Here is an 18,328-nt window from a genome sequence, read left to right as displayed (position 1 = left end):
ACAACAGAAACCCCACTTGCATATTTTTGTAGATCTCATCCTCTGATTTTCTACCAGTCAAAATTATGGTCACTTGACAGTTCTGGAAAACTGTGCAGCTTTTTGAGCTAAGAGGGCATGTTTCTTGACACTCTCCTCAAAAGAAAGCTTCTAGCCATACAGTCTTCTGTTCCATTCTTCACCATCTGGGAAATGATGAACACCTGGGATACCCTTGTTGAGGTCAGAGACAGAAGCCAGTAGCACATGGCAGAGCCTCTGTTCATTTTGAGACAGGCAAACAAAGAAGATCCCATGATGCTTGAACCAAAGCATTTTGAAGCCCCTCTCTTTCTAAAGCAGGTCATCTTGCACTGTAATAAAAAAGCTGGTGTCAGAAGTGGGTTTTTGATATGAAGGTGTTTGGCCTCTTTTTAATGGTGGATCTGCTGAGAGGTCAGCAACACATATCATAGGCGAGGAGTAAAGCAATTCTTTTTTAGTTTAAAAAATTTCAGTAAAACTTAGTTTAGCAGCAGTAACTAAGAAGGTGGTTATGTTCCTCCTGGGAAAAGACTAAGATTAAGGGAAAATTTAAGATACTAACGTGAATGAACCACTAACGTGAATAACAGCTCTTTCCTGCTTTCAGTAGCAGCCTTCAAATCAGGGTTGAGGAACAGGATTACGGAGTTAAACAGAAATGAAAAGAGGTCCCTCTACTCTCAGGTGGCGTGCAACTGGGATTGACTGGGGATTAGTATCTTGGAAAAGCCACCAGTGTCTGCAAACAAAATAACTGCAGATAAAGATGTCACTCAGACCTTGCTCAAGGGCTTTCCAGAATTGTGAGCCAAGCCAGATACAAAATCAGATTAAGGGTGTTGTTTTCATGTTGATTGTAGCTGCCATTAACTCAAAAGAGAAAGGGCTAATAACAGTCAGGATACTATTCAGACAAAGCCTTTGGCTGTGGTTTCTGTCACATTCAACTCTGGAACCAAATAGACCAGAAATCTTCTGTTTTTGAGCAAATTATTTTGTCAAAAATTGAAATGCTTGGTCCACAAATGCCTGTGATTATTGGACCACTGATCACCTTTTGAGATTCAAATTCTGTATCAGCTGAGAAACTCATGCTGTATACAGCACAAAACCCAGGATTCTTGATCCTCCCTCACATCTAAAGAAGAAGAGATGTATGCCTCCCAACATGACGTAGATGTGACCCAGAGCATTATGGGGAGGGAATAACTTCCCAAAGGGCAAAATCTGGGAAACAGAAAGACAGAAAGAAGGGTAGAAAGACAAGGCATTTTCTTCTGTAACAGAGACAAATTTACCAATGAACTTACCAATTACCAGAGAAGAAACTGGAATTTTTGCTCAACGGTTTCAGCATTTTGACAAATGGCTCTGAGTATTTACCATTGTTCTTTTCCAACTAGTAATCTGCATATAATTCACAATAAATAAATAAAAGGACCAAATAATGAAATATTAGTTTCTCTAAGGCATTCACAATCAAATTTATGTAACAGAAGAATCTTTTTGTCTGTTTGTAAAATAGGCAAATTTTAAAGTGTGAAAGCATTAGGAGTCATTAAGGGGTGGATTCAGATTTATCAGCCTGCTCCTAAAGGGTGCTTAGGTGGTTTTGATCCGTGCAGAGTGGTGTCTGTTCAAACACACACACATAAAGCATCAAACTGTCAAACACAAGTAATCATCTAAAGCCAAGGGTATTAGAATGAGTACCAAGAGAGAGGAAGATGAGTCTTCTCAAGCAAGCTAATGTATCCCCATGCTGATACACTGGCGTTCTTTCCAAGTGATATATTGGCATATTTGTGCAATATTTACTACGTAGGAAGGGTAGAGAGACCCAGGAGCTCACTGTCAGAGGGGTCAGCCTCATTTCTTTTGATTCCAATGGGGAATGCTTAGGTTAGTCAGGTGGAAATCTTGTTATCTATGTCTTGAAGAGCCATTTAGAGACCCACTGCACTGAATCAACCACAAGCCTTAGTGTGCACATGTAGCTGTCCTGTGTAGCTGTGCTGGAACTCACCCTGTAGACCAGGCTGGCCTCAAACTCATAGATCCACCTGCTTCTGCTACCTGAGTGCTGAGATTAAAGTGGCATGTGTCACTATCACCATCTGGCTTAAAATAGGTAATTTATAAACACAAGAGTTTTAAGTGCTTCATAAGGCTGGAAATTCAAGAGCATGGTGCAGATGTCCTTGGCTGTGATGGAGAGCTTCATGGCAGAGGTCTTCAGAAAAGGGGAAACTTGGAGAAAAAGAAAGTAAGAGATAGAGGAGAGACCAAGCTCACCCTTTTTACTAATAGCCCACTCTAGTGATTAGCTACGTGATGTCAGCATGGTCCCTGTCTGAGCGCAGTACTACCACGATCTAATTACCATCATTAGGCCCCATCTTTTAAGGTTTTCATCGTCTCCACACCAACTCACAGAAGACTGAGCATTCATACACAACACAAGCAAACCAGGGCATATTCATTTATATATAATTCTGTATCTGTATTTCTCTCTACAGATTATTATACCATAGAGTAAAATAAGAAATAAAATGCACATTAATACTGTGACTCATATTTCTCTACAAAACTGCCTAGGGTAAAAAATTAGATGTGACTACACTGAGGAAGGTCACCTTTCTTAATATAACAGAGATCAGAGACCAGCCAATTTTGGCAGTGCATGACTTGGATCCAGGTAGATTGGCTCCAATGTGTATTCTGCCAATTTCCACGTGGACATGATTCCAATGAATTTAGGCACTCACTTCTGCCTGTTAATACAAACCTCCTCTGATCTGCACTAGAATTTGGAGCAGGTTTCCTGGAGAAAAAATATAGAATGAGAGAAAATGAAGGATGAGAGTGTTCTTGCTTTATGATCCTTTGGACCAGTATCCAGCAGGTACCACCAAGCTTCTGTCTCTGTGTCAGGATGACAGGGGAAATCCCTGGGTACACTGAGAAATTGTGAGGACATCAGCAATGGGCTCTCACGTTTTCTGTCTCAGAGACAGTACAAACATCAGAACTGCTCCGAGGTTTGGGATGTGGTTAAAAATAGAAATAGTTCACCAGCAGAGTCATTGGAAAGGAAAATTTTATAAATTTTAAAATAGTTGCTCAAGATGGCTTGTCATTAGCTAATCAGAACACCTACTTGAAATATGATCATCAATCTCTGATTCCTCTTTTGGTGTTTCTGACTGGAGAGGTCTTGAGCTGAGTCTGGAGAACTGAACTAAAAGGTGGAAGTTCTCAGGCCTTAGTGTCTATCCTAACCTTGTCTCAGGAGTTTCAAACTTGCATTTATTTAGGTAGATGCAACTTAACAGCTGTAGTTTCAAACATGAAACAACAGGTGGCAGTGTTGCCCTCAGAAAATAAAATCTCTCACAGACCCTCCAGATGTTCTCTAGGGCACCTCTGGGTGCCGCAGTGCAGTTTTTGACCTCCAGTCCAAAGGTAACATCCTGCTGGAACAAAGAGCACCTGAAAAATACCCAAGTGGTCTGTGGGGTTCAGACATTTTGTGACTTTTTAATCATTTACTGTTGTTTTTATGTTATTGCTTATAGATACTTTTCTATACAGAAAGAGTGGCCAAAAGCTTTGTAGGACACAGATGATCTGTCTATACCAAATAGTCTTTCTGTTGGGAGTTCTTTAAGACACTCGAAAAATCCTTATCTCTCAAATTCAACTCACAGGCTGTAGGCTGCTAGTGACTGTTTTCATCAAAAGCTCACAGTAAAACATATAAGTGCAGTTCAGCAAGGTGATTTCTGCAAGGCTGGAGTCTGAGTCATCAGATCTTGCCTGTTTTGCTTCTAAGACTGCAAAAATGCAACTGAGCATGATACACCTGTAGGGGCTTCACCTCAAAACTACTGTAAATGCTGGAGTTTTAACTTGAATTATTTAAGGAGATTTGCAAGCACTTCCAGCTTAATAAAGAATCCATGTTAAAATGCTCAAGGAGAGTAGTTCTTGCACAAAAGCTTTTCCCACTTTTTAGGCTAATTACTGTAAATGGCTAATGAGATCCCATACTTAGTTAAATCTTTAGCTCAGATTACATTCCATAACTTTATAGAATATGGCACTTGAGATTTCTAGCTTTTTTCCCCTAAATTAATGATGCTGTCTGAAGGCTAGACGCTGTGGTTATTCCTTAATTTTTATATCACCTATTAAAAACAACAGAAATAAGGTGAACGACGGTGATAGTGGTGCACGCCTTGAATCCCAGGAGTTGGGAGGCAGAGGCAGGCAAATTTCTGAGTTTGAGGCCAGACTGGTCCAGAGCTACATAGAGAAACCCTGTCTTGAAAAACCAAAAGCAGAAAACAAATAAGTAAACAACCCCCCCAAAAACAACAAAACAAAGCAACGAAACCAAAACTACAAAGAAACAAAAACAACAGAAATAAGTCCAACCTTTTCTACACCACCATTATTATAGCCTTCCAGATAAAAATTTTCTGTAAGTTCTACCAAGCTTTAATACACTCTGGTTTTCTTTTTAAATAAACATCTTTAAAGGTGCTGACCACATCTTAAATTGGTTCATAATCAATTTGGCTCATTCTGTTTTATAAAGACTGGTATATTCACAAAACGACTATTTGCCTTCTATGGCCAAACATAGTGGGACACAATTACATTAGGCAACCCAAGGGAGGGTATTCTGTGCTTAATCACTAGTCCTAAGTTACCAGCTGTAGCTTCATCACCAGTTTTTCTTGGGCCACGGGAAATATTTAGCGTTTCAGAGTGCATTTCTTCCTCCGTAATAGGGGCATTGGTTCCAGTTCCAACTTGTGGGGGCGTAGCTAGATTCACTCAGGAGGTAACGCTTGGCTTACAAAAGGTAGGTAGGCTAGCATCCTCGGCGGCACGTGCTGGGGTTGGGCGGCCGCGCAGACTTCCCCCAGGCTGCCTTGTGACGTGACGTAAGGGACCCACCCGGCCAGTGTCCTCCAATATCCCGGACCCTGAATCACCGCCGCCGCCCAGAGGCCGCCCTGGGGTGACAGGAAGAGGGGCAGTACCGGCGACGCCCTCCCGCACCCAGCCTGGGGCCGCAGAAAGACGGAGAAACGGCGGCCGAGAGGCCCCAAGCCCCGCCCGTCTGCGCCCGCGGCCCGCGCCCAAAGGGTTGGAACTTGACCTTGTTTGGACGTTGCTAGGAGACGCGGCCGCACGCGCGCGCGCGACCCCCTCGGGCAGGCGCGGCGTGAGGGGCGGAGCCGCGGCCGGTAAGCGAGGCTGGCGAGAGCACCGTTAGCCCGGCTGGCGCGCGGCGTCGGCCCGGCCGCCGTCAGGCCTCGCCGCTGCCCGGGGACAGACTCCCCGGCGGCTGACAGCCGCGGAGGCGGATCGACGGAGGACCGTCAGCCAGGTGAGTGGCGCGGGGTCATGCGGGAGAAAAGGCCGGCGGGTGGACGCCCTAGTGCCCGAGCGGCTCGGCGTCCGGAGGGACCGGCGAGGCCCAGCGAACCTCGGCGGACTGCGAGCTGAGGCGCGGTGGGCAACTCCCACCGTGTAGGGCCTTATCACTGTGGCCCGTGCTGCAGGTGCGCGAGGCGGCCGAACCTGCGGCCAGGACTCGCCCTCCGCAATACCTCGTTTCCCACTTAGGGCAACAGGTGGTGCCGGAGGGCCGAGAGCGAGCCCTGGCGCGGCCGTCCTGGGAGTGGCAGGCACCCTCGCCAATTAGGGCGCCGGGGCGGGAGTGGCATGGCCGCTCTGACACGGCGACCAATGGGATCGCCGGGCCTGGGTGGGCCGTGAGGGTGGGCGTGGCCAGAGACGGAGTCAGGGCTTCCCTGTGGGGTGGCCGCCAGAGCGGCGCGGAGGTCTCGGCTGAGAGGAGCTGTGGCGCGTTCCTCGCGCGGAGAGACACCAGCCAATGTTCCCCCATTGGAATCCGGACTCCAGCCGCGGAGGTGAGAGCTTTGGTGTCAGGGACGGAGCCAGGAAAGTGAGCCTGGAGACTCGGTGAGACCCGGTTAGATCTCCCAGATAGGACTGCCTTTTTGAGTTTTCTGCCAAGAAAAGGCACTTTGGTGGATAAGGTGATGGGCTCCAGATAGTGGTGACTGGGTTGTCTTTAGAACGAGCTTTTGAGGTTCGGGGGATCATAGAGAACAGAGAAAAGTACAGGTTCCAGCAGTTAGAGTGAAATCAAAGCCTTTCGGTGACAGTTATTCATCGTTTGTTTTGGATTGAGTGCAATTTACTATCTCATCTGGTGTGTTTACTCACAGCAAATTTTATTAAGTCCCTCATGTGCTTGTGCTTATTTTTTTGGCTAAAGTAGAGAAACCCCATTTTTTAATGTGTTCACAGTAATAACTTACTCATTTCCTCCCTAGCAATCGCGTAGCTCGATCGATCACCCAGGAAGAGAAATTGTAAGCAGATAAGAAGAACGCGTTCGGTTTGGGACACCATTTGCAGCTGGAAATGGGGAATGGACTGTCAGACCAGACTTCCATCCTATCCAGCCTGCCGTCCTTTCAGTCCTTTCACATTGTTATTCTGGGTTTGGACTGTGCTGGAAAGACAACAGTTTTATACAGGCTGCAGTTCAACGAATTTGTAAATACTGTACCTACCAAAGGATTTAACACTGAGAAAATTAAGGTAACCTTGGGCAATTCCAAAACAGTCACTTTTCACTTCTGGGATGTAGGTGGTCAAGAGAAATTAAGACCACTGTGGAAGTCATATACCCGATGCACAGATGGCATTGTGTTTGTGGTGGACTCTGTTGATGTTGAGAGAATGGAAGAAGCCAAAACTGAACTTCATAAAATAACTAGGATATCAGAAAATCAGGGAGTCCCTGTGCTTATTGTTGCTAACAAACAAGACCTGAGGAACTCACTCTCTCTCTCAGAGATCGAGAAGTTGTTAGCAATGGGTGAACTGAGCTCATCGACTCCTTGGCATTTACAGCCCACCTGTGCAATCATAGGAGATGGGCTAAAGGAAGGACTTGAGAAACTACATGATATGATAATTAAAAGAAGAAAAATGTTGCGGCAACAGAAAAAGAAGAGATGAATGGCAGTACTTTTATATCGGTGTGGAATAGGTTTTACTTGGTCTGATTTCTGACAAGCTGAAGAGTGTCTACAGCCTGGTTTGCCTGTCTGCCCTCACGGATGCTATTAAAGCTTTGTTTTGTTGAACAGTCAGATACCCAACTCTGTTGCCTTGTGGAAGATGAGTAAATGCAATGCTTCTTAAAGGGGTCTCTTCTCCGTGACCCACAAATCTTTTGGTACTACCATTTTGGGAAGCCAAAAAAGGCTAGTAATTGACCAGAAAACAATTTTGTGGAAATTTGACCTGAAGTTAGTGAAATAAAACTTTGAAGAGTGTATGCCTAGTGTTTTGTGCTTGTATCTTTTGGGGGAAAGCCTGTGCCAAGAAATTGCAAGCAAGGCTTTGTAAACACAAAATACTAATGAATGAAAATGTTAAGGTAGATGAGTGTGCACACATGCATACACAGTTAAGTCGAACATGCTGGGATAGGAAGGAATTTTTTTTTCTTTGAAGTTTTGGCCAGATGGTTTTTAATATTATTCTGGAAACAATTTAATGCTATCTCTTTAATTCTAGAAAATGTTTAATTTAGTTGGTCTAGCATTAATTAAAAATATTTGGGGTATATTCAAATGCATGGGTTAGTTTTCCTGACAAGCATGTTTTGGTGTATAGTCTTTAGAAATAGCTATGCATCTGTCTACACAGGTTTAAAACAACTTTTTTTGGGTCTTGGAGCTATTGTAGAAATAGTTCATTGTCAGAAGCGCACTGTTACTTGACCCTAAAAAAATGACTGATGTAAATATGGGTATGTGGACTAGATACATATGGTTGAATACATGAATGGATTTATAGAGAAAGTGGTGGTGAATTCAGTTGGCTATAGTCTCTGAATAATCTACTTAAAAGATACTTGTTTTCTTACTATATACTGGATGGAAATGGATTTTTTCATATATTTTTGTAGCATTTTGGGAGAAATGAAAGCTTTAAAGCTGTGGAATGAAAATGTCAGGTACCTTTTCCATATGTGCTCTGAGCTTTAATGTTTTTGTTAATTAGCTGAACAGTATTTTCAGAGCTTCCTAGCTTTGGTTGTAGGAAGAAATGGTACAGTAGTGCAAATAGGAATCAGGATCCTAGAAACTGAAGGGGAAAAGTAGCAAAGCCAGTTGAAGACAATTAACTGGTGTGTTTCTACTGTAATAAAAACAAAGCGAAATTACAAGGAGGGGAGAATTTTAATTTTTCTCTCCAGGAAGACTTACTTCCAGTAATCACATAGAGCAAATCAGCATGATTCCTATGTTTGAAGCCAACAGCTGTTTGTTCTGAAATCACCAAAGGAAGTACACTTTACTAGCAGGACTCTGGTTTTGAGCTTTTACATTTTTTTTTTTCAGTGACACAGGTAAATCTTTGGAACTTTGATTCTTGTTAGGAAGTAGCACCCATTGGAGCTTTCATGTCAGATGTACCTGCACTAGAAATGAGCTGTGGAGAATAGTTCCCAGTAAACAACTGGAGGGATTATAGAGCTGTGGAGAATAGTTATCAGTAAACAACTGGAGGGTTTATAAAGCTGTGGAGAATAGTTACCAGTAAACAACTGGTGGCATTCAGAGAACAGTCTCACTTCGAGTTAAATGGATTTCCACTTTAGATGTGTAAAAAGAACTTTTATCAGCTGGCTATTTCATTTTATACTAGTTTGCATTTTCTCTGGTGGAATTTGCACAGAAAGCTATCTTCTAGAAACTCCCCTCCACCACACACACACTTTTACTTAAGACTGAATTCAGGATCCTCTCCAAATCCCTAAGGCCACGATGAGATAATAAAGCTTGTCTTCCTCAGTTCTAAATCAGTGTAAATTTTCACTGCATTTAATCCCAGCACTAGAGAGTCAGATCGCTGAGTTCAGGGACAGCCAGGGATACATAAAGGACTCTGTCTCAAACAAAACAAAACAAAAGTTTGTGCTAACTAGCTCTTGACCCTTTCTTTTATACCTAAGAATTGGACCAGCTAGTCCATGCTATCCTTATTTATAGAACAGCAAAAGGACCACTGCATAAAGTTGTATTTATATGAGCCATTTCAATTAAAAATTTAAGTTCAAACTTTCTATCACCTATTAGAGCTATTAATCACATAAGCTAAGGAATCTATAAGTTTTTAATTTTAAGTCAAAAGTACCCTTTTTCAAAGTATATTTGTCTTTTTACAATGTCAGTGATCAAACCCTGGGCCCCATGTATATGAAACAATCATCTTACCAATGAACTACATTTCCAGCACCTAAAGGATATTTTTAAAATAGTTAACTGTATTGGAAATAAGTTGGTTTAATACAAAGTATTAATTGGGTTAAGCATTCTATTCAAATTACTACTGTAGAGCAAAGTTTTACAGTATCCTTTGATACTTAGAGTCATATATCCAAACATATGCTAAAATAGATTATAAACTTTATGTTTTAGCCTAGAGAGATTCATTAATAATCAAAAAATTTTTATAGGAAGCTAAAAAAATGCTTAGGATATATGGATGGAATGGATGATGGCTTAAGAACAAGAGTAACGGGGCTGGGGATTTAGCTCAGTGGTTAGAGCACTTACCTAGGAAGCGCAAGGCCCTGGGTTCGGTCCCCAGCTCCGGAAAAAAAAAAAAAAAAGAACCAAGAACAAGAGTAACAAGGGCACATAATTTAGAATGCTTTTGTAGGAGTTGGGATTATGGGTATAAATGCTTGCCTATCAGATACAAGGCTCTGGGTTTGAATCCTAGCACTGCAAATGAAAACTAAACCAATTACCAGAATGGTTTGTTTAGAAGACTTTGTTTATAGTGGCCATGAGAGAAATCTGGTATAGTATTTCAGTGTTCTATTTAATGTAATGGTTTTATCATAGAAACAATGATTTTAGCAGTAACAAAACACAAAAATGTTTCTTCAAAATAAATTAATGCAACTTGGAGTCTTGCGTTAGACTATCATTTGAAGTTTATTTTACTGTTTTTCTGAAATAAGATCTATGTATGTACCTTCTGGTGCTGCCTGGGATTATAAGCATGTACTTAGATTAAGATTTATATTAAAATTTCATTTTTGCCGGACATTCTGGAAATGGATAGTATTGATGTAGAATACTCAAGTTCTATTTTAGTTGAAACTTCCATATGAGCCAACGATACCAAAAAAAAAAATCACAAATTAATATTAAAGTACTTGAAGACCAAAAATATTCCCAATAGACTTCAGTCAGAGAATATTCCAATTTTATGCAAATTCAAAATACAGGGATATTTAAGGAGAGGATAGATTTGGAGAAGAATAATTGTACTACTGAAAACCTGAGGTCCAGAGAGCAAATCCCTTGAAACTTGTGAATGTTCCAGTAACTTGTAGACACACATAGCTTGAGAAGATTGAGGGAATTCTGTGTGTAAGCCATTCTTACTGCGTGGGCATTTGTTGAGATGTAGTATGATAATGGCCACACAAGCCTCTGCCTGATATTGGAACCTACTTACTAGACTCGTCTTGGTCAGTTTAATATCTGTTTCTTAGTTCCTTCCTTTGTAAACTGAGGGGCATATCTGCTGTTGGGTAAAAGGATTAAATGTTTGGTAGTTAAGGGGACTTGGCACACAGTAAACATTGAATACGTTAGTAGTTGGAATATTTTCCTTGCATATATATATTTGAAGAAAAGACTATATGGAATAGGAATGATGAAAGCTCATAATGTGGCTTTTCTTAGAATCTGTGTGCCACAGTACAAAATGGCAGCGTGGTAGAACTTCTAAGTCTAAACATCCCCAGTTCTTTGAAGTTTCAGTCATTTTTACAGCACTTGGGTAGAATAAAAGTCTTAACATTTCCCCAGAAGTAAAAGTGAAAGTTTTGGTTATTTTCTAGGTAGTGCAAAAATACTACTTTGCTTCACAAAAATTAAAAATCCCAATCTAAGTATAGATTTTCAACATGCTTGTTTTTAAATTATTTTCAATTTGGAGATCTTTTCCATCTCCCATCCCATATAGGAGATCGAAACCAGAGCTTTGCAGGCTACCTTTGAGCTATTTCCCTACCTCTTCTGGTTAAGTTTTTAAGTTTTTGTTTCTTTTGCTACAATTGGTATTACCCATAACGGCCAAGGTGGTTTTACAAGTAAACTGGGTGAAAAAAAAAGAAAATCCCAAATTATCAGCCTGAGTAAGCCCTATTTTGGGGGAGGTGGATCTTTACCCCAGTTTGTAAGGGAGAACTAAAGCATTGCTGAGAGTCTGGAGAGATGACTTATCAGTTAAAAGCCCACATTCTCTTGTGGAGGACCGGAGTTCAATTCCCAGCACCCACATTGGGTCATGGCTGCCTGTAACTCCAGCTCTAGGGTATCTGTGGCCTCCTTAGGTGTCTGAACTCCTGTGCATCTGTCCTTACATTCACATAATTTAAAAAATCTTTAAAGCATTACTGAAAAAGTTATCTAAAGGATTGTCCCATATGGTGCATATGTGAACAGACTATATGTTACTGCTTCTAAATGACCGCAGCTGGTATAACACAGTGACGGACCGGAAGCATTATTACCTAGGAGCTTGTTGGAAGCACAAAACCTCAGCCTCCTCCACTCCAGACCTAGGAATGTGAAACTCTAGGGTTGGGCCCAGCAATCTTGGTGCTTACAACATCCAGGTGATTCTGGTACTCATTAAAGTTAACCATTGCATTAACATAAAACTCAGTTGTTACTGAAAGTGAGACTTGGGAGGTGATTCTGGTAGAATATATGTTTAAGGACTTTCATTTAATCTCCAGTATTAGAAAATTGAAAGAAACTTTGTAACACACAAAAACGTTTAATATATAATTTAGACCTTTTTTATTTATGTTTGGTTTTGAAGGCCGTGTCTTACTCAGTTGCCTAAGCTGGACTGAAATTCACTATGTAGCCCAGGCTGGTCTTGAACTCTCAATCTTGCCTCACCTTTCTGAGTACTAGGATCCCAGGCATGAGCCTCTACAGACCTTTTAAAAAGTATTTTTACAGAAGCACAGTGCTTGCCTTTATTTTTATTTCTTTTTTTGTTCTTTTTTTCGGGGCTGGGGACCGAACCCAGGGCCTTGCTCTTCCTAGGCAAGCACTTTACCACTGAGCTAAATCCCCAACCCCTGTTTCTTTATTTCTTGAGACAGTGCCACTCTGCAGCTTAGGGTGAACTGGAACTTGCCATGTTAGTTCAGGATGGTTTTGAACCTAGGTGATTCTCCTGCCTCAGCCTTCTGAATGCTTGGATGAAAGACGAGAGTTACCACCCTGTCTATACAGTGGTTGCTTTATAATAAGCGTTTAGTAAAACTTTGAATTTTAATCAGTGCCAACTATTTTGTTAAGTGTCAAATCCTATAAATTAATTTTTATCCATACATGTAAAAGAAGGAGCTTTGCTTTTGAACTGAGTATCTTAAGATATGTATAGCATGGTAGTTGGGGATGTTCAAGCAGATTCATTTAAAACATGCTGTTGTAAGATTTTATAGTAAAATCTTAGGCCAGATTTAAAACTTTCTCAGAAGTTAGACCAGCATAACTGTTGGTCAGCTTTCCAGTACTGTGACAGAATAGTTGGGGGAACTTTAAAGGAGAGAAAAGGTTTGTTGTTTTGGCTCACGGTTTCAGAGCTTTGGGTCCATGATCCTTGTCTCTCTCACACTGGGCCTGTGATAGCATAGTAGATCATGCCAGGAACATGTAGAGGGGAAAGAGGTCTGTTCACCTCTTTATAGCTGGGAAGTAAAGAAGGAGCTGAAGGCCTAGCATGCCCCAAATGGCTTAAATTCTCTGCGTAGGCCCCACCTTCCCGCTGTCCCCTTCTGAGTGCTCATTCCATGTCTAAACCAAAGCAATTACCAACACTCAGAATAAATTTCATTTGAATGGTAACTCAGGACCAATCTGTTTTCCGCCACTGGTTGTCTACTTGGTGTTTCGATTTCCCTGATGACAAAATTAGTTTTTGAAACTTTAAAATTGTGGGCCCATGATAGCTCAGCCTGGGAAGGTGCCTGCAGCCAAACCTGATTTCCTGACTTCCATCCCCAGAATCCACATGGTGGAAGGAGAGAACCAACTTCAGCAAGTTGCCCTTTGACCTCCACATGCTTGCCATCTCATGTGGACACCCCTCCCCGCCCCCGTTATTTTTAAAAGTTGTAATCTTAGAATCTGTATCCTACCAAATTTGGACCATATATTGTGCTCTGTTGATACACATCTCCTTAGGTTTCCCTTCTCTTTTATTGAATTCTTTCCCCCTCCCCACCATGCAGTTTCCCACCTTCTAGGGCAGCGGTTCTCAACCTTTGGGTCGCATAGCATATAAGATATGTATGATTCAGAGCAGTAGCAAAATTCCAGTTACAAAGTAGGAACAAAATAAGTTTATGGTTGTAGATCTTAAAGGGTCACATCATCAGGAACCTTGCTGAACACATCTCAGTAGTGTTGTATATTAATAACATGTTTTTTGTGCTTTGATTTTCCTGGTTCTCTCTTCGTAATGTTAAGTTATAGATTGTCAAAATTCTAGTGACATTAATGGAACTGCTTATGATGCTGAATATATTCCCTATGGTCAAATATTCTAACCTTGTGTAGCTATTTAGCCCTTAAAATATGACTTGCATATATGAGAAATTGTGGCCTGAATTTATATAGAAATTCATGTAACAGAACACAATTGACTGTTGCTACTAAATTAGACAGGGCCAGCAAGTCTGTCCATTCAGTAATATTTTGCAAAAGTTATTATGAGGCTTTTTGTGCTATATGAGTGTTTGTGGAATAAACTTGTCCTTTCTGAACTCAAACTTACTATGTAGACTAAGCTAGCCTCAAATTTGCAGTGAACTTTCTGTGTTTTCTAGGTTGCTTAAATTATAGGGTTAAAGTATGAACCACTATGCCTGGCACTAATTTTTATTAGCACATTAATTTATTTTTCTTAGATTTTTGTTTATAGGTATGTGCTGGTGTCTTTGTGAGTGGATGCCACTCAAACTTAGGCACTTGGATGCCCAAGGAGGGCAAAAGGAGTTCCATGTCTTGGAGCTGGAGTTACAGGTGATGTGAGCCACCCGACACAGGGGCTGGTAATGAACTCCAGCCACAGGCAGCTTTAGCCATCTTTCCATCCAGCCTCTTCTTAGCTCTTTAAACCATGTAATTCTATTTGCCTTTTTGCTCTCATAGTTTTTGCCGGCAAGGGAGTTACTAGAGTTATATGCTCTGGTGAAAAAGTAGGTTATCTTTTTTCCCTCTGGCCACTTGTGACATTTGTCTTTATTTTATGGCAAGTCGATTGTGTGTCTAGGGTATTTTTCTTTGTATTCTTTTGACAGAAGAGCTATAGAATTATACATATCAATCTCTAGCACCACAATACATAATAAATTTTAAAAGGTTCCCTTAATTTTACCCATTAGTCTAAGTCCCAGTATCTGTTGTTAACTCTTGTCTTATTAAATTATGAAGTTCCATTACAAGTATACCTTAAATTTTTTATATGATTTGAGCTTAGTAGGATTTTTTTTCAGGTTCTGGTGATTGAGTTTAGAGGTCTGTGTAAGGTACGCAAGTGTTCTCTTACTGAACTACATATTAAATTTTCACCAGTAAATTCCTTATGTTTACTGGAGTGATTTTCTAGAATTTCTAGATTTGACATGCTGTAACTTGAGAGCTGCTAGATCAGTTGGAAAAACTTTGCAACACAAGTGTTGGCAATGACTTAGAAGACCTCATCAAGAGAAAAAAATAATTGCTAATTAATAAGACTTGGTTTCTCAAGCCAGAATGCTAAAAATGCTATTTTGTTATAACTACTACTTACCAGCTTTAAATAGGATACTAAACCTCTCTATACCACTCTACTCTCAACTGCACAATGGGATACGCATATACTGGCTTAAAGTTAAAATCAAAGGGTCATTTGATGCTATCTAGTATTCAAGTATTCTTAGTATACGTTCAGTGCATTACTATTAGCTTACAAATGAAAATTTATCTGATGTACCATAGACACAGTGGGCTTGAGTAGATAATCTGAAGTCCCTGGCATTCCGTCAAGTAATGCCATTTTTAGTTTATTCCCAGTGCATGTGAGCTCTATGGCTCCCTCTTCAATGAGATACTGTTTGCATTGTCATTTCATAAAAGAGATTGTATTGTCACTTTTTTATGTAGCAAATGTGGTTGGAATGATAATGGATAGAAACAAGCACATGCTTATGTCAAACCCAGTGTTGGAAGAGGGACACAGAGATGTTGGTATAGAGAAGCATTGGAGGCTGGAAGAAGTACCATTAAATTTGTTTTCTTTGTGACAAACATGAATGTTCAGGGGTCTCTGATGTGAATGGAGAAGCAGCAAGCCAACCAGAGTCAGGACAGAGAGCGTATGCGTTGTCCCCAGGAAGTCACCATATACTCTGTAATCAGTATGATCACTTTGATGAAGTGTGAATGGCCTGGGGTTTCTAAGGTGTAGCATACTTAATTGACCATGCACAAACAGGATGTCATTGTCATTCCTGTCCGACTGCGGAGCAGTAATTTGGTAACATGTAGACACCTGGATTTGTGCCTTCTCTAATCTGAAATAAAAGGGAGAAGAATAGTCTAGTTTTTCTTTCTTTCTCTTCCTTTACGGCATTTGCCCTCTGAAAGAGGTTCCCTTATCTTTGTAAGCACATGTAACATGGTGCTAGGATGCATGTGAAGAGGATGTTAGTTTTGGTCTTTGTGAAGGGTAACTTGGTGGAGCCATGACTTTTGCTGAATTATGAATAAACAGCATGAGTGCTGCATGGCTCGTTAACAACTGGCAGTCCCCTGGTGAGGCATCTGGTGATTCAGCATTTAATGTGTTTTCATGGTGAGTCAACTCGGTTCTGCAAATGCACCACTTTTCTTAACGCACGTTTGTCTGTGGGAGTCACAGGCTGAGAGGTTAAGATGGTATTCTTAGTATGACTATCTGTTCACTGGAGTCACAGTCACTGAGAGTTGACAGTGAGACTGTATTCTTCACTTCTGAGTTTGGAACAGTTTCAAACTTGGATAAGAGTCACAAATGTAACACAGAAATATCTGCAACCTTTCACCCAGAGGCACCCTCCTTGGCCCGTCAATACAACAATGTCCTTTATGACCCAGGGATGCAGTCCAGTCTCAGGGAGGTAGCTAATGCCATTTACCCTGGGACAGCTCCTCCTTCCTTCCTTGCCTTTGATGTCACGTTGTTTATGAAGATTACAGGTCAGGTATTGCACAAATAGCCTTTGAAGTGAACTTGGATTTATCTAATCATTCATAATTCTATCCAGCCAATCCCCATTTTGACAACATTTTCACAATTACACTATTTTTCTTAGATCTAATCATTGGCATGTGGTATCAGTATTTTACTTTTTGGTGATGTCTGGATTAGTTATTTTAGTGATCTAGGAATTGTGGCACTTTAATCCCCGAAACTAGAGAGACAGAGGCAGGAGGATAAGGCTGCATAAGACCATACCTCAAAAACAAACAAATAAAACCAAGTTATATTTGCAGAGTTCCTCTATTGGAAGCGTACTATTTTGTTACAACTTGTAATTAGGAATTACTCTGTAAAGAGGAATCTTGAGGCTAAAGTACCCTTCCACTAAATCTGCTTTTGTCTATTACCATTAATATTTATTGCCTGATTATTATATTGGTTAAAAACATTCTAATTTTTAGGGCTTTTGTTCTTTCTATATTAGTATTAATCTTTCCCTTATTTATGTTACTTATGTCATTATAGCTTGGTTTATTAATGTTGTTATGATTTCCTGAAATCATATATTGCCTACTGAGCTCTAAGTTAGTTAATCATGGTTTATTTTGGTGATCAAATTGAGATTTGAGTAGTAGGAGTGAGCTCTTGCAAGGTGGGTGTTATGTGTATTTTTGTTTCTTCTTTTCTTCCTTTCTTGTTTATTTATATTTTTTATTTTTAATTTATTATTATTATTATTATTTTTTTGGTTCTTTTTTTCGGAGCTGGGGACCGAACCCAGGGCCTTGAGCTTCCTAGGCAAGTGCTCTACCGCTGAGCTAAATCCCCAACCCCTATTTTTAATTTTTTTTAAAAAAAGACATGGTTTCCCTGTGTAGCCCTGTTGTCCTGAAACACACTCTGTAGACCAAACTGGCCTTGAACTCAGAAATACGCCTGCCTCTGCCTCCCATGTGCTGTGATTAAAGGTGTGTGCACCTCTATCCAGCTTATTTATTTTATTGTTGAGGTAGGACCTCACGAAGCTCTGACTGCAGGCTGGTCTGGAACTCCCTGTGTGGCTGAGACTAACCTTGAGTTTCTTGATCCTCCTGCTGCTATGTTCTGAGTACTAGCATTTTTGTTGAGACAAGGCCCAGGCTGGCCTGGTACTTGCTCTCTTCATCCCCGTAAGTGTTGGTATTGCAGGCATGAGGCACATGCTCGGGTTGACTTCCGTGTCCCTTTGACATATCCCTAGCATTCTTTCAGCACCTCCTCTGGCACAGTTGGATGATCCAGGTTCACCTATACCAAAACTAGCCATGTCTCTAAGAAGTTGTTTCTTTGAGGAGAGCGGTATTAGAAACCAGGTGCTGAATGGCACGGCCTCAGGGCATTCCTCAGTGAAGAAACAGATATACACACACTGCTCCTACATACGTGTTCTCTGTATATGGATGTGTGTGTATCACCATATACATTTCTGTATGACTATCTAGACCTGTGGTTCCTATGTCCTCTCATCATGGCTTATGATAGTGTTACTCTTCGTCCAAACGTCCTCTCATCCTGACAGTAAGGAGATAATGGCCACTGCTGGCCCCATTGATTTTTGGAGGAAGGACCACTCAGCTGGCATCAGGAAGACATACCTGAACTCCAGAGTGTTACCCAAGTCAAGAGACCAGGCACAATACTTCAGGGACACAGGTTGGGTCACGTCTTTCTGAAGGCAGAGACAATGATAATGTTGAGGAATCTCAGTTCTCCTGTGTAGTCATCTGTCAGGCTTGCTAGACTGCCTTCCTAGCCATTTGCATCTGTACGTTGCCTTTCAGTAAATAGGAACAGAGAAATAAGGAGACAGAAGGAAGGAATATAATATTTAAAATATGAGTTAGAATTTATAGACTTTTACAGATGT

General features: G+C 40.9%; 2 protein-coding genes across 4 annotated transcripts in view; one reads left to right on the top strand and one right to left on the bottom strand.

Annotated features, from left to right (window-relative positions):
- Positions 1-18,328, bottom strand: part of LOC120093247 (60S ribosomal protein L29-like) — a 613,897-nt gene that overhangs the window by 412,725 nt on the left and 182,844 nt on the right. The gene's annotated exons all lie outside the window — the stretch shown is intronic.
- Arl4a (ADP-ribosylation factor like GTPase 4A) lies at positions 5,410-7,420 on the top strand. Of its 3 annotated transcripts, none has more exons than NM_019186.1 (2): positions 5,410-5,428; positions 6,405-7,420. In NM_019186.1, exon 2 carries the CDS (start codon positions 6,496-6,498, stop codon positions 7,096-7,098), a length of 603 nt encoding a protein of 200 aa, NP_062059.1. In that variant the 5' UTR covers positions 5,410-5,428; positions 6,405-6,495; the 3' UTR covers positions 7,099-7,420. The 3 variants fall into 3 exon arrangements, with proteins under 3 accessions (NP_062059.1, XP_006240113.1, XP_006240114.1); XM_006240051.4 differs by lacking the exon at positions 5,410-5,428 and adding an exon at positions 5,435-5,975; XM_006240052.5 differs by lacking the exon at positions 5,410-5,428 and adding an exon at positions 5,435-6,027.

Source organism: Rattus norvegicus, chromosome 6 (assembly GCF_036323735.1).
Source record: "Rattus norvegicus strain BN/NHsdMcwi chromosome 6, GRCr8, whole genome shotgun sequence".
Lineage (NCBI taxonomy): Eukaryota > Metazoa > Chordata > Mammalia > Rodentia > Muridae > Rattus > Rattus norvegicus.
The sequence above is the reverse complement of the archived record's forward strand: the minus strand, read 5'-3'. Positions and strand labels throughout refer to the sequence as shown.

Coding starts and splice junctions, on each gene's coding strand:
- Arl4a (NM_019186.1), top strand. CDS start 6,496: ATGGGGAATGGACTGTCAGACCAGACTTCCATCCTATCCAGCCTGCCG.